We start from the raw sequence: 25,445 nt of genomic DNA, 5'->3' as shown, positions 1-25,445 counted from the left end.
TTCATCGAAAAAGAACATCACACTCCGAAACATATAATACATATAGTTTCTTTCACAAAATTTTGTATTTGGTGAACGATTTATTCGTGTACATTTTGTGAATAATCAAACATACATGCATACTCACAATTTTCCAATATCTCTACAATTTGCGGTTTAGGGCCAAAATATTGGTAGAATCTAAAAGTTCGCATATTTGGATATTTGGATAGGATATACGTATAGAACAGATCAGAACAAAACATATTTTATTTCCAATTAAGGGCCCACAAGGGGCATACAGAGCATACATGAATAAGGAAAAAGAATATTAATTTGAAAGATATATAGATACAAACATTTTTTACATACAGTAACAATACAATTACTAACTCATATTCACTTTAATAAATTTACCAACAGCATTAAGGACCTGGGGCCTGGTTTTCGAAAGTATCATAAGATATGTCATAAGATATATCTTAGGACATATTTTATGATCATCTTATGACTATCATATGATATGTCATAGGATGTAAATCAAGGCTGTCTTAAGAGAGTCATAGCTATGATGCTCTTATGACTGTCATAAGGGAACATTATTTTCTATTATTTTAAAAAATGATTTTAAAAAGTTATAAATATTTAAATGAAATTTAAAAGTATGCTCATATTAATTATGATTACCATTCCTAATATTTACGAATATTTTATTTTTTTCATTATAATGATTACGAACATGATCTTTTATACAAACAAGAATTGAAATATGAGTTGATAATTTGTTTAAAATAAGTTTGTAATAAATAATAAATCTTGAACTTCGCTTTCGTGTATTAGCATACATGCATTGTTATTTAACTGTGAATACCTTTTAGATTTGGTACATCGAGTACCTGCTTAACAAAAAGCCCGTACACATACGTTAATATAGAACTATTAAATATACTAGGAACAAAATAATATGTATATTTATTATACAAATCATGAGTTAGTAAAGAATTCCAAATTGTATGTCGCAGGAGATTCAAATTTTAATTCACGTAGTTGAAAAAATCAAATCTTAAATATTTCGCTAACTGAGAAACACAACAAATATTTTTATTGCAATTAATATGAAATTATACTTAAAAAATTATAGTTGACAATCATAAGACCATCATAAGTCATGTCGCGAGGGATCTTAAGATTACGACAAAAGTTATGACGAATCGTAACTTGGGACACTTTCGAAAACATATCTTACGACTATGACATGTCCTAAGACCATCATAAGACATGTCCTAGTCATAAGATACTTTCGAAAACCAGGCCCCTGATTGTCTTTACAGTTTAATAAATAAATAAATTTATGCTGATTATCAAGTATAGAAAATTTTGGAATTCTTTGGCAAACAAAGTCAAAGAGAGCATCTCCATCTGATTTAAAATTTTCACAGTTAGTTAAAAAATGGATTTCATCCTCAACACAGCCAGAGGAGCATTTTTTGCAAATTCTTTCATTTCGTGGAATATTTGAAAAACGTATATGAATTGGCGGTAAAAAATGAACACTTTTTTGTTTTAAATTTCCTGGTTTGAAACGAATTCAGAACAATCTGTCCTTTATTCTTTGCCAAAAAAATAGCAATTTTAGTAATGAATATAGGCATCAATATATAAGGGTCTGAATGAGGTGTAAAAAATAGTGAATCATAAAACAAAAAAATGCAAAAAAATATGAAAGAATGGAAACAAATAATCAAAAATATCAATAACTATATAGAATATATATACTGGGGTGCCGTAAAAATAAAGCATTATAGAGAAAATGAGGATTAAAATAAGGAAAGAGTAGCTAGAGTACAAGGGATCTGAGATGTCAAAGAATGAAGAGACGAAAGAATAGTCAAATTTCTCCCACCCTTAATTCAGACTTCCGGGTGTGTTATTTGTCAAGAAACGCAGCCGCATAATAATGTTGTAAAATCTTAAAGAATACACATGAAGCCAGTTTACTCAGTAAATTTAGCGAGACTATTAAAACTTTGGGTGGAGGAATCTTGTGGCATCCTTATGCTCTGCCAGGATCGAAGAGGATAGATGGATAGATTAAAACTTTTAGAGAAAATAAAAATCAGACGAAACTCCTTGTACAATTTTCGCTAGTTCATACGTAGGAATACGTCTAATCTACGTGTTGGGCTTTTTCCATTGATTTTTTAATAGTTCTTGAAATTATTTATATGTAATATCATTATCTTAATGTAAAGTAACTTTCGAGAGATTCCATTAACATTTTTTTTAATGTCGCATTGACCTTAAAATTGGTAATTTATTATGGGTAAATCTATGGAATAGTAATTCTATTGTAATAAACAGTTTTCAAACAGACAGAAAGAAGTTTGAAAATAATAAAAAAAGAAATAAAAAAATTTACTATCAGGAGAATCTTAAGAAATAGAAACTAAATCAGAAATATATACGTACGTACTTTATACTAATATTGCCTTACTAAATTACGAAAAATGAAAAGGTCAGATGTCTGTTAAACTGTCATAAACTAGTATTTTAGAAGGATTTAAAGAAAGTTGTGCTTTCTTTTTCATGTCATCGTAATTTTTTCTTCTATTTTTCTTTTCTTTCTATGTATTTTATCATGCTATATGTATTATGGGTATACCGAAGTTGTTTAAAAAGTCAACAATAGGCCACAGACCACAATTAATTCCTCTATCAGTTTTTTAGAACGTTTTGTATCATTAAAAAAATTGCACCGAATCTTTTTGTCCAATTTTTTGTGTGTGTAATGTATAGTTCAAGTCCAAAAATATATCCAAAGTTCAGAAAGATTGCTTTCACACATCTTACAAATTTAGCCAATACACATCCATACCCCTATTGACAAGTCAAGAGATGTTCCGAAAACTGTAAATATTACCTTTTTGCACTTGGCCTAATCGCTCATTCCATATCAAAATCAGTTTAAATACAACATCCAAAAATTTCTTTCACCTCTCTTCTTCCATTTCCACCAAAAAAAAATCTAAGAAATGAGTGAGGAAGGGAAAGAAAAAAAATTAAGGCAAAATACACTATAATTAAAAGGAACTATGGTCTTGGGCCAATAAATTATCCCTTTATACTTGTGTCCTCCTGATGACTACCACGTGAAAGGTTGCCGGTACAGCATCAATTTACTTACTGTCTAATCCCCCCCCCCCCCAAAAAAAAAGGGTTCAAACTTGCCTCGTGCAATAAACCCCAAGCTTAAATGGTCCTTATCGTTTGGTTGAGCACGTGGTATACAAATTAAACAGACACATCAGAATGCGAACGTAGAATCTCAGGGCGACCGTAGTTGACCATTATTAATGATTGCAAGGCAAAACATTTTCCCTTATTCATCATACACTCGTTTCTCAGTGTGCATCCAAATTTATGTTTTTCATGCCTGTCGGCTTACCTATTGTATTAATAAAAAAAAATATAGAGATGTGGCATGATTCCCAATGAGACAACTACATGTATCTACCAAAGTTGAAATGAAAGGGAAGTAATCAATTATAGGCAACAGTACGGCCTTCAACATTGTTAAATTTCTATACATAGAGTCGACGACTATAAAAGGTCCCGACATGAAAAATATGAATCAACGCAATTGAGAAAACTAACGGCATAAATTTATAAAAAAAAATATTTACGAAAAACAAACATGACAAACATGAACCAACAACAACCACTGAACTACCGGTATTACCTTTAAATACAGGTTCGTTTATTCTCGTATTGAGAATACGTGAACTATGAGGTTATCTTAAATGACAACAATCAACGACAGTAACAATTAAATCATAATCGCATAAATAATCCCCCCTTCCCTCAAAATTGAGATAGGTATGAAAAAAACTTTCTTGCCTAAACTGAATACTTGTAAAATCGACGGAGGTTTTTAACTATCAATACTAGCTTTGAAATGTCTTGTTTAAACTAAAAAATAAAAAATAAAATACAGTATCCTTTAAACCCACAAGCATTACCTCATAAACGTTATGATTTCCAACATGTAAGTTATTAAATCAATGGCATTGTTGTTTGTGTTATCATTCACCTAAGCGGCAGTTCTTTAATTTTTTATTTTCCACACACAGGAAATGTTGATTGCATTTTGATTGTATTTCACACGCTCTATACAACATTTTGTGAAACAGTTTGTAAATCTTTAAAACGGTATCTAAGTTGTTATTTGATGTTTTCAATTAAACCTTTCTTTTTTCCAAGATAAATAATGATACCGTTTTTTTTATTTCTTCAAATTTAAGATTAACATGCTGAATTTACGCAACATCTAAAAATACCATTGCATAACCTAATCTTCAAATATTACTACTGTGGCAAATCAGCTAGTTTTCTGTCGACATATGTACATTTGCTGTTTGTTTAAAAAGCTATATTTTAAAAATTCATTGACAATTGCTTGTGATTTTCTACTATTGAGTTTAAATGTCACTTAAAAAAATAAAGAAAAAAACTTTTTAAAAATCAGATTTTTTAAGAAAATATTGTCAAGACCTTTTTATAGATTTGACCAAGTGTTGGAAACAAATTTAAGGTAATTGGGTGGCCCACCTCTTTAATAAAAAAGGACTGTTGTTAACCTTAAAAGAAATACTTTTTGTTTATAAACACTGTGAAGGGAATCAGTTAACAAATTAATCTCAAGCATCATCCTATGAAGGGTATATCATTTGCCTAAGTTGCTCATTCAGCTGCCCTTTTTATACTTTATAATCACCGAAACAGTGGTCCTTCTTTTTACAAATTTTTCTGTTGAGCTGTTGATGGTTTATGATACAAAAAACTTTCAATAGGATTGTACGTCAGACAAAGCAAACTCGTTCATTCTTACTGAGAGAACGAGGAACATAAAATAACGACCCATTCGATATTCGATAAAATTATTAAATTTCTAATGATATTTCAAAACGCAGTTCAAAAATAAAAAAAATAGAAACATAACACTTTGAAGGTTTAGATTCAGGAGATGAATTACAATCATTCAATTATTAAACAATGACAAAATCACCTTACATTGTTCTTCTGTAACAGTAATAAACTGAAAAAAAATCACTTGTCAAATAGTGAATCTGCCAGTTCAGTGTCAACACTTACAAATTCAACCCAGGTAAAAATGTTTGAATATTAAAACACTTCAAAATAAAATTATGGAAACATACACAACGCGTTAAAAAATACCATCTAAAGTTAATCAACTTTTTACAAGTAAGTATGATTGTATACAACCAGAATATGAATATCCGAAATAATTTTAAGCATATCGCATTGCTACCATGGAAACAAGTGACCGGAAGTGCCATCTAATGATGTTCATCCTTTTATAGATAATGTATTTTAAAATGATATACTTCTTCATGTGTGATTTGATATTATTAAACCGTCGGTGTATTAAGGTCGATGAAATACAATGTGATTTTTTGGGAAAGGATATGATCTTTTAAAAGTACATTAAAATCCCTAATTTATGATTGCGTATTTATTAAGAAGAAAAATATAATATTTCACCAGAAACGGTAAGTTTCCGGATATTTTTGTAACATTAGATTCAATATATTATAAAGTAAAACAGACAGTGACGTATATAAGAAATATTAACCGTAATAAGCAAAATGATATTAAGTATACTATTTATTTATCCTTAACATTAATTATAGATTACCGAAATCAAGACATCCTTCTTCTTGCTGACTTATTGATGTATTGAATTAGCCTATATCTTTATTCTCATAAAGCCAATGCATTACATCGGTACAGAGATAACAAATACAACAATAAATATTCACAATATGTACAAAACAAGCGAGAGAGGTTACAAAAGTTACAAGCCAGGAGTACAAACACTAGTATTTATATTTTTTATAAAAGAACAAAGCTTCTTCAGAACTGGTTTTCTTGTACTTGACATAAGTTCCGAGAATTTAACTGTATTTTGCCGTTTTGTAAAATATTCAGTTAAAAACTCTTTGCGTTTTTGATGGAAAAAATTGCATTCAAATATAAAATGATATTCGTCACCTATTTGTCGATTGTTACATAGACTGCAAAAGCGGTTTTCTCTGATCACGTTTTGCCATCTTCCTGTTTCAATCGGCAGCTTAGTATTAGTCGTTCTAAATCGACAAAAAACAATAGCGTCTTTGAAGTCCAAAATATAAAAATATTCTTCGAATTCCAAGTTTTTCTTAAAATTTTTGTAGTTAATACCTTTTGGTGAATTTTGAATGAGGGAATTCCAGTTCTGAATATATTGATCTAGCAATCTCTGCTTTATAACAGTTTTTAACCATTCTTTATTAACAAAATTTTGTGACTCCCATATGTATGAGAAACCACAATCTTGAAATATTTCTTGTATAAACAGGATCCATTTTATCTGGACATTATGGTGCTCGTTCATATGACGAGAAAGTTGATATAATATGAAGGAAAACTTTGCTTGTTTACCGGATATCAAATTTGCCCAGAATAGTACTGTTCGAACTTTAATATCTATTTCGATCGGATGACGACCTAGTTCCCCGTAAACCATATAATTTGGCGTTGAGGATTTCAAGTTTAAAAGAATTTTACAAAATTTTAAATGAATCTTTTCCAGGATATCATTATATACAAAGCCCCATATTTCGCACCCATACAATAGAATGGGCTTGATCATTTTGTCAAAAAGGTCAAGCTGACATTTAACAGAAAGCTGATACATCCTTCCTATTTTCAGGACTTCGTACATGGCTTTTAAGGCCTTATCGGATAAATATTTTTTAGTCATATTAAAGTTTCCTGTTTTAGTAAAAACAATACCCAAATAGTTAAACTGCTTTACTAACTCAATGCTTATGCCATTATAAGTAAATTGGAGATTTTTTGGCAAACGTCCCAAACCAAATACTAGGGTTTTAGTTTTGTCAACATTTACTTTCAGTTTCCAAACCTTGCAATAGTCATGAAAGGCACTGAGTTGCGTCTGCAGATCCTGTGCTGTTTCGGCCAACAGCACCGTGTCATCTGCGTATAATATGATAAAAAGTTTTAGATGTATTTCTAATTCTCTTTCAAGGTCTTCTGATAAGGTTTTAAGTCCTGTAATATTTTTACTAACCAAGAAATCTTCTAAATCGTTTAAAAATAAAGAAAATAGGAAAGGTGATGAGTTTTCTCCTTGTCGTACGCCGTTGTCACAAGCAAAGTATTCTGAATTACAATTATTGTATGATACTAGAACGCACCCGTAAGATCGCGGGTCCGTGACTAAATTAAAGTATAAAACTATAGTATTGTCATTTGATAAAGTCATGCCGATTATAAGATATACAGTTGTCTCTGCTTTCAAATCTTTCTGTTTGAACCCGTCGAACTGGAACTTATAAATTATTGGTAATATTAATTGTTTGGAAAACAAAAGGTCCTGGAATGGAGTATTTTTTTCATCAACAGCATTGTCCAATATTAGTTATAAATAAAGTTGAATTCTTTGATTCGCTGTTTTACGTCATGTTCGTTAACAAATTGAAAACTGTACCTATACGCCTTATTTTTAGTCCAGATTTTTAGTATTCGTATTGCTATCTTAGGAAAGTCTAACTGATCGAAATACTACCATAGGAAACAATTTGACAATTAAGTAGTGTCAACCCTGTGATTATGACCCGTATAATACTATATAGTATACCAGAGACATATAATACAATTATATGTCTCTGGGTATACTAATCCTGAATACACCGTTTGGTGGTGCGCCTGTCAGATGCGGAACGTACAGATAAGGTAATCGGTAACAGGTGAATATATACTATTGGTATCGGTATCGGTATCGGACTCGGCCCGGAACTTCTTAATTATTGGCAATATTAATTATGTGGAAAACAAAAGGGCCTGAAGTGGTGTAATTTTCAATCTACACCTTTGTACTATATTAGTTATATATAAAGTTGAATTCCTTGATTCGTCGTGTGTGCGTGATGACGGCTGACAAATTGGACCTCGTAATTTTAGTATTATAGATACGAGATTTAGTATCACAGTACATATTAGATATAACCTTATACGTCTTACCATTTATATTATTTAACAACATTTTATAAAACAAACCATCTCGCCATACAGTGTCAAAAGCCTTCTCAAAATCTATAAAGGCACAATATAATTTCTTTTTCCTACATTTCAATAATTCAAAAAAAGAATACAAGGTAAAAATATTATCTGTAGTAGAATATTTTTGCCGAAAACCACTTTGATTTTCTTGTATTAAGGTAAACTCTTCTGAAAAATCATTAAGTCTTTTATTCAAAACTGCTGTAAATAGTTTTCCCAGACAGCTAACGATAGTAATTGGTCTATAATTCTTTGGATCTTTGGAGTTTCCTTTGTTTTTATAAATTGGTTTAATTGTACCTATAAGCCACCTATGTGGAATAAGACCTTTATCAAATATAATATTAAAAAGTTTCTCATAAATGCATAAAAACTGGTTTGATGTGGATTTTATGTATTCGTTTATAATTTCGTCTTCACCACAAGCTTTGTCATTCTTCAGTTTTTTAATAGACTGGAGAATTTCATCTTTTGAAAACCCTACATAAAATTATCATTGTTTTCTTGGTTAACGGAGATGACAATGTGTGTACGTTGTCCGAGTTTATAAGGTGATACCCAACATTTTCTCTAAAATCAATTTGGCTCGTTTAATTTTCATAAAATTTTGGCAAAGTATTTACTTTACCCCTTAGACAAAAATATAAAAAAAACTGAAAAAAATTGAACCAACCAATTTATAAGAAAAAATACAATGGATATACATTTTGATCATTATCTCCCTGTAGTGTTAGGTACCTTCTCAACAGTGCCAAAGGCGAAAAATGCCGTTTACTATGTTAGAACATGTTATTAGTAGCCAAGATTGAATCTATAAGTTTGTTCTATTCAAATGGAGAAGTGGCTGTAAGGTGGAAAGTTTCGAAAAGTCAGCAAATATACAAGTGAAGTGATGTCGAAACACGGCATAATGACTTCATAACTACAAATAAAAAAAAATGTTTTTCATGAAATGAATACGTCCAAAGGAAAAGAAAAGCCATACACAAACGGTCGAATAAGTAGAATTTGAAAATTTCTGAAAATTGAGGCCAATATTGGCCATTGTAGCCCATCTCCTTCAGTCACCTTAAACACATTGAACCAGCTGTGCTAGCATGCATCCATATTTGAATATTTTAAGTTAGAGGGTGAGAGTTTTATTTCGTAAAAATGGTAGTCCTTCGGACCTGTGAAAAATTGTGGGTTTGATGAAAAAAGCATCAAATTTGCCATAGTATTATTTGTCAAACAGTATTGGCTATAGACCGACATTTAAACTAAGTTTTAAAATGGCGACTATTAAATGTACCAAAATGGCCATCATAAATATAAAAATAAAAATACTAATTCTTTTAAAGACATCCCTACCAATTCGAGTATGATTTAAAAACATGAGCGTTTAACATGGCATAACTGAAACTGAAGAAAACAATTAACTTTTGAAATACGATTAGTAAAAATACAACGCACAAGTAGAAGGGTCGTAAAATGACGAATAAGCCGCTTTGTGATAATAAGTGCATTGTTTAGTAAAAACCAATTTATCTTCTGATTTTGTTTAATGCACTACTTTAACATTATATACGAAAACACTATTATTTATCTGAATAAAGACAACAGTCGAAAAACAAATGTAGCTGTCAAAGTTTTAGTTTACGTAACACCCATTCTTAATGCAATTATGGAAAAGAAAGAGATATGTAACACTTGAGTGAACAATACACAGATAAATTAATTTCCCTTTTTTATATCTTATTACAGACGTCAAAAGCATAAAACCTGTGAATCAAATGTAATAGAGAAAGATAAGTGTTACCTAATTAATAAACAGTCATTCATTATACATTTTCATTTTTTTTTAAATTATTACTAGTATTAGTAGTACATCCAGTCGATAGCGATTGAGATAGGGAAGCACTCCTTGATCCTCCTTAGCTCGGTCGCTCAAAGCGCTGACTTTGATGACAAAAGTGCTGAGTTCGAGGCCCAGTGTACACAATGCTATTCCACTCTAGATAGTTTCATTATCTTTAATATCATTATTTTCTCATTATCATAATGTTATATTATTAGTTTATAGGTATTGCTATCTTTTTTATTATCATAACTTTTCATTAGTTATCATATACAGCATCAAGATACGTTTTGTAGTTGTTGAAATTATGATAATGGTAAATTAAAACAAAACCATCCAATTGTCAATATAGTTCTCTCCGAGTACTTCGGCTTCCTCCACCATAATAACAGTTTTCCCGGTGTCCTACATGCTCCCTTGGTCGGTGTTGGGATGGAGATTGTTCTGGTGGTGGGTTAATATTGTAAAGGACATATCTCCATTAACCCTTAGGGAGTGTACATGGATCCGCTGTATCCTTGCAGTCAATCAAGGGGTGCGTCTATACTGGCGGAATCTCGGAGTACATACATACATACATACATACATACATATAGCAGAATTAATAAAAAAAAAATAACCAAAGATATCAAGCTTATAATTGTGTACGCTAGACAAGCACCGGTTTAGAACACCAATACTAAGTATTATATCCATATATATATATATATACAGAAATGTTGGTCCATTATACGTATATGTCCTCCCCTTGACTGTCTTGAAATAAGTTTTACATTGTGACGTCACTAATGATACCCCCCTTTCCGCACACACTGCAAAGTCTCAAATAAGTAGAAAAAGGAACATATGGAGTGATTGAAGATGAAACAACTTTTCATAAAAGACCAATTGACACAGACAATAACAAATACATGTCATCGTACGACCTTCAACAATGAGCAAAGCCGCAACCTTATAGACAGCTTGAAAAGGCCCCCAAATGACAAATGTAAAACAATTCAAACAAGAGAACTAGCGGCTTAATTTATGTACAAATGATAAGACGAAGGGAACAAACATGTAAAACAGCAACAAACGACAACCACTGAATTACTGGTTCTTGGTGTACTCTAAAATCCTAAAGTCGAATATCAGAGCGCATGAGGATATGTGTTATAGGCATGGTGCGATACAATAAATAATGTTTTTTAAATAGCTAATATATTGCTGTGCTTTTTCTTTCATTGTTTTTTTTTTAAAGCTAGAATACAAATTTAATGGGAAGTCAGAACACATCCACTATGCAAAAACTTGAAAATTTGAAACAGTTTTATCAACAATTTTCACCTGTCTTGCAGTGAACAGGAACAACAATGTCATCATTTGATATGATTATTCAAGTACTTTGTAAACACTGTTGATAGATAATTGACACAACGACTTTTGGACTTATTAAAAATTACGATATTGTCATATGGGAGGCGTTTACATTTAAACAATGACAAGGGATATTACAGAAAACGTGTGACAAATGCACAACAAAATGAATGGTGCTGAGTGATGGATTATGTTGTTTCTGTCTGGTATCATGCTGAACGGGTATACTGATGTCGGATACAATTGTAATTCTGTTACCTGACATTTCAAAAGTTGCTGAGTGCGCAAGACCTTATAAAGTCGTAAACTCTCAACAGGATTTAGATATTGTTTATTAACATGTTGATAGCCTTAATCAATCCTGCTTTTTTACAGGGATGTATCATTTTCAAATAAAATCATCAATTCTAAAATTTTATAAAAAATGCTGAGTGCGCAAGACCTAACAATATACCAAAGAGTTTAAGTCGTAAACTGTCAACATTCTTTAGATATTGCTTTAAATTTCGATAGCTTTAAGCAATCCTACTTTTTTACAGGGTTGTATCATTTTAAAATAAAATCATCGATTTAAATGAAAACTAAGAATAGTCTCATTTACGACGTAACCCTGTCTGGCTATGGTGCAAGTTTAACAACCAAAGGATGGAACTTTCAATACGAATAATGATGCAATACAAATCAGCGACAATTGTAAAAGTTGAAAAACTCTAATGATTTTAATTTGATCATGTGCGCATGTACAAAAATGTATAAAGTTTGTAATAATAGTTCATTGACGGTACAATGCAATCAAACAAGTGGCGATTAGACAACGTGACTTGTAACGTAAATATTTAAAGTATAATGTATCTAGTTACGATAGTATATATACATCTATTCTAATTAAATATATAAATACGTCTTTCTTATTGATGGCATAAAAGTTTACAGAGAGCAATACAGATTTTAAAAATAAGTATAGTCTGCAGTGAATAAAAAGCGTAAACTGAAAAGCCACCAACTTCTGATAGTGTGTGTAAACTGCAATTACATATTACATATATATATATACATATTTGCGAAAGCAAATTTACAGATCTAACATTGTTGGGTTGATGTTTAGACGAGTTGTTTATATATATATATATATATATACAACTCGTATATATACAACTCGTACATAATGTATATACAACTCGTCTAAACATCAACCTAACAATGTTAGATCTGTAAATTTGCTTTCGCAAATTTTTGGTTCTTCCCTCGCCGGGATTCGAACCCATGCTACTGTGATATCGTGACACCAAATCGCCTGCACTGCAGCCGTCCCGCTAGACCACACGACCACCCGTGTGGTCTAGCGGGACGGCTGCAGTGCAGGCGATTTGGTGTCACGATATCACAGTAGCATGGGTTCGAATCCCGGCGAGGGAAGAACCAAAAATTTGCGAAAGCAAATTTACAGATCTAACATTGTTAGGTTGATGTTTAGACGAGTTGTATATACATTATGTACACAGCCATGTATCACCATCATTGATGGCGATCCGATGGATACATCTGTTGTAGGGTTGTCACTGACTCAGACGTACTTATGAATATAATTATTTTCTGTGACTGTATCTTACATTTATTTGTAGGATCCTTTACTATAGATAATTTAGCTGATCTGTAACAATAACATCTTCATGCCTTATATATCATGTACTGTAGTACGCCGCTAGATTAAAACTGACGTGGAAAGGTAACATATGGCCACCGAAAGCTCTTTTATTGAGAGCCCAGGTGGTCGTGTGGTCTAGCGGGACGGCTGCAGTGCAGGCGATTTGGTGTCACGATATCACAGTAGCATGGGTTCGAATCCCGGCGAGGGAAGAACCAAAAATTTGCGAAAGCAAATTTACAGATCTAACATTGTTAGGTTGATGTTTAGACGAGTTGTATACAACTCGTACATATATATATATATATATATATAAGTCCAGGTGGTCGTGTGGTCTAGCGGGACGGCTGCAGTGCAGGCGATTTGGTGTCACAATATCTCAGTAGCATATGTTCGACTCCCGGCGAGGGAGGAACAAAAATATTTGCAAAAGCTTTAAAAAATTTTTTGTTCTCCCTTGCCGGGATTCGAACCCATGCTACTGAGATATCTTTCTTTTCAAAACAAACTGACCACGCGATCTAAAAAATGAAAAACGACTAAAACAGTGTGTAAAAAAACGATATAGAGACCAAAACGGTATGTAAAAAACGACATAGAGACGAAAACGGTATGTAAAACGCATTATAAAAAACTAAATACTGAGCTACTTAAACCTAACCGTAATAGCAAAAATAACCTGTTCCATATGCAACACTCGTAGTGTTACTCCTTTAAAATACATCTGTACAATGTAGGCTTGGAACGATATCTATTTGCCTTAAGTACAAAGATCTCATAAAGTTTGGTTACAGTTTGAATTTATTATTACAAAAATTCTCAAATTTTAAAGCTTTGTAAGTTTACTTTACTGTTAAAATGATGCCACAGGAGATAGTCAAATATTTTATGCTTGATATTGGCCACCAACTGTAAACCACATAAGTTTTGGCAAATTTGAGTTCTTACCTTATAAATAGTTCCAGTATCGTATACAATTTTAGTGAAATAAAAAATAGAGAAAATTGATCAACTTCTTTGGTGACACCTGTATTTGACAAGGTAATTTCTTTTCAACTTTCAATCTATCTCGTATCTTGATTTACATCTTGAAATCGACAATGAGGAATGACTAAGATCAAAGTCTTATGACAAAATAGTTTATGTCAGCTTACTTCTTATGAAATTCAATCAAACAAAACATGTTTAACCCCGCCACAATCTTCATCTGCTTGTTTTAAGTCAGGAGCCTGTAACTCAGTGGGTTTCGTTTGTTGCCGAAGAGAATTATATTTGTTTTTTGCTTATTGTTTTGTATGTAATATGGTAAACCAGGCCGTTAGTTTTCTCGTTTGAATTGTTTTATATTTGTCTCTCCGGGCCCTTCTGTAGCTGAGCTCATTGATGACGGCCGTACGATAAATTATCATAGTGGTTAACTTCTATGTCATATGGTCTCTGGTGAAAGTTGTCCATTTGGCAATCGTGCCATGCCTTATTTTTTTATATTTGCTTTTTTCTGTCGCAATATTTCAGCAGCTCCTGCATATGGTGTTAATGTATTCATTTTTCCAGATATTATATTTTGTTATTTTACGTTTTTTATATGACGATTATTCCGAGAGTAATTTCTAATGAATCCCTTGTCAGAGTGTATACGTAAAGTTTCTAACAGGATGTCAACCTGACCGTACATTCATAAGAGCAGTATGACCGTTGGTAAAGTTACTATTCAGTTGACAACGGCGACAACAAAGACATGTACGACTATGTGACTTGGTACGGGCATGTTTGACTTCTATTTATTACTCATATATGTTGTGTCTATCATTAGGGATCCTGAATATGTCTGAACTATTTGCCACTGGAAGTATAGCAAGCGACACTCAATCTTACGGTTTTTTTTTGTATTTTTATTGATATGCATTTTTTTCAAATATATATTATATACCAATAAGTTTGTTTCTTCTTTTCGTTCATTCTCTCTTACAAAATGTTGCATGATACTGAATTTAAATTAAATTATCCCCAGATTTATTTTTATAGAGATATGAGAATTATATTTGAGTTATGAGAGTTTTTAAATACTGAGATGTAAATCTAGCGATTAAAATTGATCTTGGGTATGTTAAAACCTTACAAGATTTTAATCTTGCAATCGAAAATTAAATCCTGAGGCGTTTGATTAAATCATAAAGTTTACAACATAATCTCATGTTTGAAAAGGTTTAATAGCTTTTCTACTGGATACCAAGTAGTGACTCTGGAATCCATAGACAAAATTTATAGATTCAATGGGAGCAACAAACAGAATGTGTTCCCAGTACACGAATGCCCCACTCGCACTATCATTTTCTATGTTCAGTGGACCGTGAAATTGGGGTAAACCCTCTAATTTGGCATTAAAATTTATAAGATCATATCATAGGGAACATGTGTACTAAGTTTCAAGTCGATTGGACTTCAACTTCATCAAAAACTACCTCGACCAAAAACTTTAATCTGAAGCGGGACAGACGGACGAACGAACGGACGGACGAACGAACAGACGGACGAACGGACGCACAGACCAGAAAACATAATGCCCCTCTACTATCGTAGGTGGGGCATAAAAATCAATATCAAAAGACTGACATAATGACAAAATAACAGAGGAAACTAATTTGAACAACATTTAAGAAAAAAAACCAGTATATCGCCATGGCTTTGTGAAAAACGTGAACATTTGAAAATCAATTGCTATTTTAAACGATTGAAAAGTCGAAACCCTAATGCGAGTACAGTTTTAGTTGAAACTGAACGATCGGTGGAAATCGCAATATTATATGCTTGGCTTCCGTTAGTGCAATGCACAAGTTCTGCCCGTTTAAACCCTACCCTTGCACGTGGTCTAAGTTGTAAATCTACGATATCACTAGCCAGTCAACACTAGGGTCGTGGGTCAGAACCCTTACGTAGCAGATGCCTTCGATTTCTAATCTCTATTGAAGGTTTGGCAATCCGGTTTCCTCCACCAATGAAAAGATGGCTGACTCAATCAAGTAGATATTGCTAAAACGGCAATTGAAAGAGTTTCAAACATTTTTTATATACAATTTCCAAAATATAAAACTAAACAGACAGTTGATTTTATTTAACCTTTTCAAACATGTTACTTTTGCATTGTTAAAGACCGTTGTTCAACATTAGATATAGAGTTATGGTCATCTAACATGACATGCATGTACAAATGGATGGGGATCATAACATGTGCAAATGTTAATTTTGAGCAGACATTTGGGTGTTTCAAAACCTGACTAAACAACATAAAACTAAGTTTGTCAATGAAATAACTATCCAACAAAGTTCAAATGAAGTTGACGTAAGAAATCATAATCAACCGTACAGCCTTTACCAATGAGACAAACCCATACCGTATATTCGGTTATAAAAAGGCATTAATGTGAAACAATTGAATGGAATAGCTACAGTGCGAGGGTTGTAGAGCCAGTTACTGCCATTAAACACTTCCATCATCAATTCAATTCAAAACAAGTTTGGGCCAGACAAGTCAATTTTATCAATATGCATACAGGTATACCGAGATTGGCTACATATTGTTTTGCATTTTAAAATATTTCCAAACTAGTATTTTTAATTACTTATTCCGAGCTATGTCCGTGCAAAATCAAAGTTAAGAGGAAGTTGATTATTCTTTATGAAGTTTTACCAAGAAAATGTTCGAAAGCGTCTATTGACATCACATTGATAAATCGTAAACAGGAAGTTCCTATAAATAACCTTGTACTACGTGTCTGATTCCTCTATTATTTTTAAGTTGTTGAATTGATAAATTTAACTTTTACTAATCATTTGACTAAAAAAAGAACCGCTAATGAAAAGTCATTTCGCATAAATCTTAGTTGTACTAAAAAAATCTTAGATTTTTTGCTTTAAACGATTTATGAATTGTCATAGGGTTCTTCGTTTTAGATAAAGCTGGAAAATCCTAGACAAATAGTCTATTAAGATTGGAGACGAGCGCACCTGTCATGTACACGATTCAAACTCAAAATCTCAGTGTGGACAGGTCAGTGAGACAGTCGTTCGATTACTTATAAAAAAAGAAGATGGAATATGATTGTCAAAGAGACAACTCTCCACAACAAACCAAATGACACAGACATTAACAACTATTGGTCACCGCTTAGACCACAAGAGCTAAGGCCACTGAGGCCCGCATGTGAAATTACGACAAGATATAACAACAATTAAGAAAAACAGGTGACCCCCATTTTTTATTACATATTCCGATGTAACTCGATTCAAAGAACACGTGTGCTCAAAAAGTTTGGAAATCGGGAGATATGCCATTCGGTATCGTGTTACCTTAAAGCGTTTGCTTATAGTTATTTCGTATGGAGCGCTTTATATTCCAAATGTACGTACTTTCAACATTTTTACAAAACTACATTTGCATTTTACAACTATGACGTTACAGGTTAAATCAAGATATGTGCTTATGCACGGTTTTACTATTGTCACGTTTTGCACGTGTAGTAATTGATATTGAATTATGGTTCTTGTTGTAATTTTATTGCGTTGTAAAAGTCTTTACTGAAGCACAATTTTTGCGTCTGGCGTACTAAATTATAATCCTGGTACCTTTGATAACTTTTTGTGCTTCATTCTAAACAATTTGCTCTTTTACACCCTTATGAAATTACAAAAAAAAGCTTTCATTTCTAATAGTTATACATTTCAATGCTTATTAGACCATGAACATCTTTTTTTATCAACTTTTTCTTAAATTTTCATGAGCAATTTTTCTTGGAGGCACATGTCATCTCGAATGAAACATTTAATGTGGACATGGTGCTTATTTTTTGAATGACGAGCGGTTGCTGTGAGCCAATTCAACTAAAGTATTCTTGTGAAACATATATTTCATGCATGTAACTATAGCTTCACGAAAGCCTAATTATCACCGGGAAGATACTCTGACTGAATCCCTGCTCAAATAGATTTTATACAAACCAAACCAGGTACTGTCTACAATCGTTAACTTCTTTTATGCATAAGGTTAAGACTTAGTACACTCTAAAAGTGTTACCTCTCTTATTCAGTGACCTTTAACTGGATGCACGTGTTCGAAATACTAATTATTGTGTTTTTTTAAATATCTTTGTTATTAGTAGCAATGGGTATATCTTTTACAATCGGCTATAGGAAGTATTCCATTCTGACCTTTTAGTAGCCTTGACCTTTTAATCTATATTCATTGATATTTCGTTGTTACAACTACCGAAAGATATGAATGGTATTAGTATATGTGTTCAGATATACACAAACACAGATATTTTAATGCAATTTTAACGGTAATTGTCATATGTTTAGGCCCAGTCTCAAATTATTGTTTAAAAGTTTCCCAACCTAACATTTTATGGTAATGGATTTCCGGTATACAAACCAATACGACCACTCGACTTCTCTCAGCTCAGATCGATACACAGACAGCGCAGCCGCAATTGACCAATACTTATATGTTCCATACTACAGAATACCTTTATGTATATAAATTCAGCGCTTCTGTGTTGACATGAAATTTCATTTATATGTTTATAATTATAAATTAACTTTTTACAACACTTTGATTTGTTGAAAATTCTCGGATTTTTTACCCAAGGTGTAGTCGGCTACCTACATTTTTGTACTTAGCTGTATTTGGCAAAACCTTTCGGGTTTTATTTTAGTCGTCCTTTAACTTTGCGTAGCTGATGAGTCTTTTGAAGACTAAACTCATGTCTGACGTAAAAAAATGTAATCCTGATATATATGATGAGTGTATTCAAGACGATGTCTTATAATAGATTGAAAATAAATAATCGCTTAATTATTTTTTTGCTTTTGAAGATTACAGTCTATTTCAAAGCTATGTTCTCGCTCGTTTTTTAACTGACAAACTTGTTTTATTTTTCTTATGTTCTTGCTTACAAATATAGTAATTGCTAACAGAAATTGGTATAATTTTTCATTTTGCAAAATTAAATTAACGATTTTACTTATTATATATATTGAAATTTAAAAACAAAGCCCGATGTCCGTTAGATTGTGATGAATTGGTCCATGTTTATATACATATTTATATGTAGTACGAAATATAAACGAGGAAAACTGTATTGAAACAGTTACTCTTCGAACCAGATTTTCAATTTTATACAATTTTGCGTTATCGTTAAAATTTGATATGATGAAAGCCTATTGTTTTCTCTTATTTCAATATAAAACTTGAAGGTCTTTGTGAAATCAAGGTAAACACAACATGATATTTCTTATTCGGTGAGAAGACTTGCAACTTGACGTAAAGAACATGAAGAGTGCTAAAACACCTAGTTAAGTTGCAAAATTTATTCTAGTTTTCAATTTTCAAAATTATAAATATATAGCAGACAAATGGCTTGATGCCACCAATATAAAAAAAGAAGATGTGGTATGATTGCCAATGAGACAACTATCCACAGAAGACCAAAATGACACAGACATTAACAACTATAGGTCACCGTACGGCCTTCAACAATGAGCAAATCCCATACCGCATAGTCGGCTTTAAAAGGCACCCATAAGACAAAGTTAAACAATTCAAACGAAATGGATGTTCAACACAGAGAGAAAACACTGCATCCGGAGATGTATATATTGAAGGCATCGATTTGGCAACAGTTAAATTGTAACATAAGTTGTGGTATAGTTTTCAACGAGATTACTATCCAAATGAGTACGAAATGAAGTGTATTTAAGTACCAATAGTAAAACCGCAAAAGCTTTAACAAAAAGAAGGGAATAAACATTACCGTAAAGTCATCTGGAAAAGGAACCAACCCCTCCTAACAAAATGTGAAACAATTCAAATAAAAAACACAACTGACCTTAGTTTTCACAATATAATAAACGGAAAACATATATTACAAACAGCAACTCTTAACTTTGGACAAGCACATATATAATTTATAAGACTTAGTATTTTTCAAAGTTATCTAATGACGTCACGACTTAGTTGGTTTATAATCTCAAAACTATGAGACAACTTAGATTGACTTTATTGTTCGTTCAATTCACTTTGAGAACATCAATGAAATTATTGTGATTAAACATATCAAATACCTATTGTTTTCTTTACACAGCGCTTTGTTTTACAATAATATTCGACGAAAAAGAGACATAGGGAACGCGTCGTACTTTTTGGCTTCAAAGAAAATACTTTTAATTTTTGAATGTTATAAATTTCTGTGTTATCTTCATTGCAGTTTTATTTACTACTTCAATTAATCTTTATAGATAATGATAGCAAATTTAGGTAACGAAAATGATATATTACAACAGTAGGTAATCTTAGTATACAGTGATCATATATTTAACTTAAAATAATAATTTGAAATAAACTTTATGCACTTACTCTATTAAATAAATTCGACGATTTTCAATGAATCATACAAAAAAATGAAAATAATTTCAATTTTCAAATGCAACTTTCATACATAAAGATATCATTACGTATTCGGCATTTACAAGTATAGGTGTCATACTTTAAGATTGAAATTATAAACACAATTTGATAAACTCATATTTTTCAAAGTAAATAGATAACTAAGGAATATTTTAAAAGTATACAAACAAACAAAATCCACCTGAATATAAAAGTATAGATTCAGAGTAAATAACCTGAAAATAAAACTATATTAAAAAATAAAATTAAGAAATACTTACATGAAAAGCAAACATTTAAATAACTGATCTCCAGTCACAGAAAAGAACAACTACGTAATACTCAACCTTTACATTTTGTTTAACACAAGACACCAGTTAATTCAATATATATAAGCTTTACAATGAAACACACTTACCTGGTGTACAGAAAGAGAGAAATTCCTGATATCAAAACGATAAGCTTGGACTATTTAACCTTTTTACAATCAGTAGGAGTAAAGCATAACATAGTTTGTTTTGTCCGGATTCTACACAGTCTTCGATTCCTGTCTTTAGATCGATTAACTATATCTAACTTTTTAGCGTGCCGTTGTACGTAGTATCTTGGCTATCGACGCATTGGCTTTACATTGGATGTCTTCGTGGTGGGTTTTTCTATTGTTGAAATCCAATACGATTCGATATTTTCTTCATTTTGTTCACTTCGAAGTAATTTTTTCTCAGCAGGTGTCGCTCTATGAAGTGTGCACAATGAAAGACATTCTTGAAATGTAAATGGAAGGGACGAATAGAAGAATTAAATTCTAGCACGATTTTTTTTTTATTTGGTACTGACTTTTTCAATGTCATGATTTTTCTATCTCCGTATTTAATTAAATGGGAAGTGTTCTGTTTTATCAGAAAACTACAACTAAATCTCTCCGTGTGTTAGTGTTGTTCTTTTGTTTTTTATATAAAGTGGAAGATGGCCTTTAATAGTTTCAGTATGGATTTTATACTCAGCTCCGCTCGGAGAGAATTTGTCTTGAAGATTTTTTTTAAATTTTCAAATTTATTAAATAAAATAGCAACAACTTTAATTTCATTCTTATTAAAGTTATTTCCACGCTGATATTTTCTTGTATACACAAAGATTTTAATACCGGAACATAGAAAGTCCAGGAATGGTTATAATTTATGTTTAAAAGGCAACACTTGCGGTAAATATCATATGGGTTTTTTTCGTGAACGGGGGTTTACTAAAAGGAGATTACAGAGGGAGAATATAAATAAAAGAGACAAATGAAAAAAATAGAGGTCAGTGTGGTTCTAACAAATAAAGAATAGAAAAAAATTAACTAGAATAATAAAAACTACAGCAATAAAGGATCCTACAATTAGACCCTCAGTTGTAAACCTACCGATATCAAATATTGCCGTCCTACACTATAACTTCGGTTGCTGCGCTTAGAAGAAGATTTAAAATGCGACCACGTCAAACTTTATATTGCAATGTCAATGTAAAACAGTGATGGATTGTACAATTGGTAAAAGTTTTAGAATATAAATAAGCAATTCGATGATGAATGTACCAGTTAAATTGGAAAAAAATAAATGTTTTGAATGTTTCGTTACTAGTCTTATTTAAAATACATGTATAGATTTTTGGAAACTTGGTGGTCTTATTTTCAGAAAATCAATTTAAAGAAACTCTTTCAAATAAAATAATAAATGCGATATTATTGTGCGTAATTGTTGTACTAAAAATCGTCGTTTCGGATTATAAAGAATAATGGATTGTGGGTAATTGTATCATACAATTACCCACAATCCATAGGTGTTCGTACATTCTAAATGTTGTGACAAGCTAAAGAGATACTTCAAAAATTTACAATTGAAATGAGGCGGAGGAAGATGTGCCTATCCGTTATATTAAAGATAAAGGCAACTGTCTGAAATGTTGAAAACATTATAGAGGACTTGTTTTATTGATATGCATGTAAGAAGATGTGATTCATGTATAAGTGCAAAGAAACAACTCTCCACTAAGTCATAATTTGTAAAAGTAAACCTTTACTTTTATAAATTGTTATTTGGATGGAGGGTTGTCTCATCGGCACTCACACCACATCTTCCTTTATCTATTTAAGGTCTCCATTTAAGGTCAAAGTACGGAAAACAGCTTCGGCTAACACTGAAAGACAAGCTACAAAGGGCCCCCAAAAATGACTAGTGTAAAACCATTCAAATACGAAGAACAACGGTCAATTTTTCATAAAAGAAAGAGAAATTAGAAAAACTTATGAACCACACAAACAACGACAACTACTGAACATCAGGTTCCTGGTCTAGGACAGGTGCAAGCAAATGCATCAGGTTTTTACTTTTTCGTGCCAATCTTCACCCTAAACAAAAGTGTAACATAACAACATCGAAAGACATCCGTTAAACATCTCTGTGTTATATAGTTTTGCTGTCAAGTAGGAAATTATTGAAGACACAAGACACAATTGGCTATCCTTTCCTGGATCGCACTATTCTATGAAATAAAGATAATTTTACAATTTTTAGCAGTCCCTTTTCAGACTAGTATGGAACGTTGATTTTCGAAACAGTGTCCATAAAACAACACCTTCCAACACTGTTTTGGAGTTTGTATGAACCTACAATGTAACATATTTTATTTTTTCCTGTATGTCATAGCTAGGGTACAACGCAAAACTATAACCAATATAAATAAGACGATGTGGTAAGAGTACCAATGAGACAACTCTCTATCAAAGTTACATTGTTTAAAAAGTTCTAACAATGATAAGTCAAAGTACGGCCTTCAACCTCAGCCTTCCGCTCGGATCATTGGCTCACACCAATCATGTCTTTCGAATTTATTGCATTAACTAAGGACGAAAAGACTTTCCAACGAAGTACCAAATGAAGCAAACTCTCTTGTTAGCAGTAGTCTGCACCATAATTATATATATATATATATATTCGCCAGACTCTTTTCTGTTTGTTATGTTCACGCATCTTGTCAATTTAATATAATGGTTTTTGGTGCGACTGTCATGCAAGTGAGATGTTAAGCTACCTAGACAACCAGGTTCAATCCACAATTTTCTACATAAGAAAATGCCTGTACATGTACCAAGTAAGGAATATGACAGTTTTAATCCATGCATTTGATGTATGTGTTTGAGCTTTAGAGTTGCCATTAAATTTTGATTAGCGACTTTTCTGCAGAGTTCAATCTTTTTGTGATTTTGCTTTCATTGTTGTCTAGACAAATATTTTTTTCTGTTTATGTATACTATGATTAATTTCACATTCAATGATATAGATGTTTGTATATAAATGTAATACTGTCATTGTATATGTGTGGGTTCAATGTAGATCAGATATATAATGAATTTGAAAATAATATGCATTTTTTTTTTGTATCAAAAATCAAATTGGAGATCGAGATTTATTCCAAACAATCTCTCTATATGACAAATGGCATACACGTGGTGTATTTATGAAATGGTTTAGTTCGAAATAATAAATTGGAAAGTTTTTGTCAGGTATTAAGAGGGAAATACCTGAAAGTTAAAATTGATAAACATGTTTTATTTGACACATATGATAACAACTACATCCATTTTTTTAAAATGCCCATATTGCCCGGCAAGCGGCGTTTATGAACAAAATGTTATTGATAAAACTGTCCATATGTTTTAAATCATATAAATCAATAATCATTTTTTGTAATACAATGTTCAGTTTTATTTTATTGGCACACACATCTTTTTCGACTTCATTCATAGACAAACTCTATTTTTTCCCAACAACATACAGACACGATAAATTAATTTTTTTAATGTATTATTTTACCTTATTTCAATAGAACAATTTTTGATTACCTTCTGAAAGATTCTTTAACGCACACCACCCCATAGTTTTTAAATGAGGATGGGATAGTGAAATAAAGAAGACTGGTCCATTCTCCATATGTTATGTTTTTGTTTATCCTTTTTTTAGATAGAAAAATCAGACAACTTGCCAATACAGAATCTAAAGGATCGTGAAGAATTTCATGGTCTGTACCCTAAATGAAATAAACTGCTTTTTACCAATTTTCAACAAAAGCAAATTATCTGTTTTTAGAAAATTAAAATCAATTCATCAAAAATAAAATCCACTCCCTTACTACATATGACCGATCGGTGCCTGTCTGTCGTATATTAAAACATAATCCATTAGAGGAATGTGAATTACAAACGTTTTTGACCTTTGCACCGATTTGTCAGTCTTCACCCTATTTTATGTAAATTTTTAGGATCAAGCGTATGAACTTTATGTCCTTGACTCGGTCAAAATTTGCATAACGATCAATCTAATAGAAACAACAAACGACAAACACACACGAACAATCTTGCTTTAGTTCAATCAAACGCTAAGCTTCAAATTTTTTACTGTAGTTTGATTATAAACTTTGGGAGTTAAATAATTACATTAGATGTATGTTTCATTATAATACTTTATTCTGATTGGCTAACTTTATTATTCCTTAAACAATAATATTTATTGCATCACTCAATAAAGTTTATCATTCATGATAACACGTGGTCCCACACTAAAGTGCACAGATGAATTGAATAAAAAAATATAAAATTCGTGTTTTCACGATCATGGCTCTAAAATGTAATTATAAGTATTAAATGCTTCGTTTTGTAACTTCAAAGGGTTGTAAAAGCGTTGACCGTGTGCACATTTTTAGAATGAAGCGCAAATACAAACACAATGTACTTCGGTTAACGCTTTTAAAGTGACAAAAATAAGCATTCAATTCTTAATTAAACAGAAACGGCCAAGGTTCCTTACCTTTTTTGAAACTAAAAAGGCATACTAGTTATGTGTTGCGGGCCTGTAAGCGTAAATTTCTTTGGTAGTACTTAATTTTTTAAGCTCGGAAGCGGGTTGAAAACTTCCGAGTTCCGAATTGATCAATGCCACGTCAGATACACATTACTTATTTAGTCTTATCGGGGTTATACGAGGAAGGATTTCAGTGGCGGATCCAGA

General features: G+C 31.9%; 1 protein-coding gene across 2 annotated transcripts in view; it reads right to left on the bottom strand.

Moving 5' to 3' along the window:
• Positions 1-20,998, bottom strand: part of LOC134684121 (uncharacterized) — a 55,698-nt gene extending 34,700 nt beyond the window's left edge. The window contains exon 1 of one of the 2 annotated variants that reach the window (XM_063543403.1): positions 20,822-20,998. Coding sequence is in view for 1 of the 2 variants with exons in the window: in XM_063543401.1 (XP_063399471.1) it covers positions 20,685-20,699 (15 nt within the window). In the remaining variant the exon portion in view is untranslated. Of the gene's footprint in view, positions 1-20,684; positions 20,801-20,821 lie in introns of those variants that run through there. The other variant, XM_063543401.1, reaches the window with a different exon arrangement.
• Positions 20,999-25,445: the final 4,447 nt, after the last annotated feature.

This window comes from Mytilus trossulus, chromosome 9 (assembly GCF_036588685.1).
Source record: "Mytilus trossulus isolate FHL-02 chromosome 9, PNRI_Mtr1.1.1.hap1, whole genome shotgun sequence".
NCBI classification, from domain to species: Eukaryota; Metazoa; Mollusca; class Bivalvia; order Mytilida; family Mytilidae; genus Mytilus; species Mytilus trossulus.
Note: the sequence above shows the minus strand (reverse complement) of the source record. Positions and strands in the feature narration are given on the sequence as shown.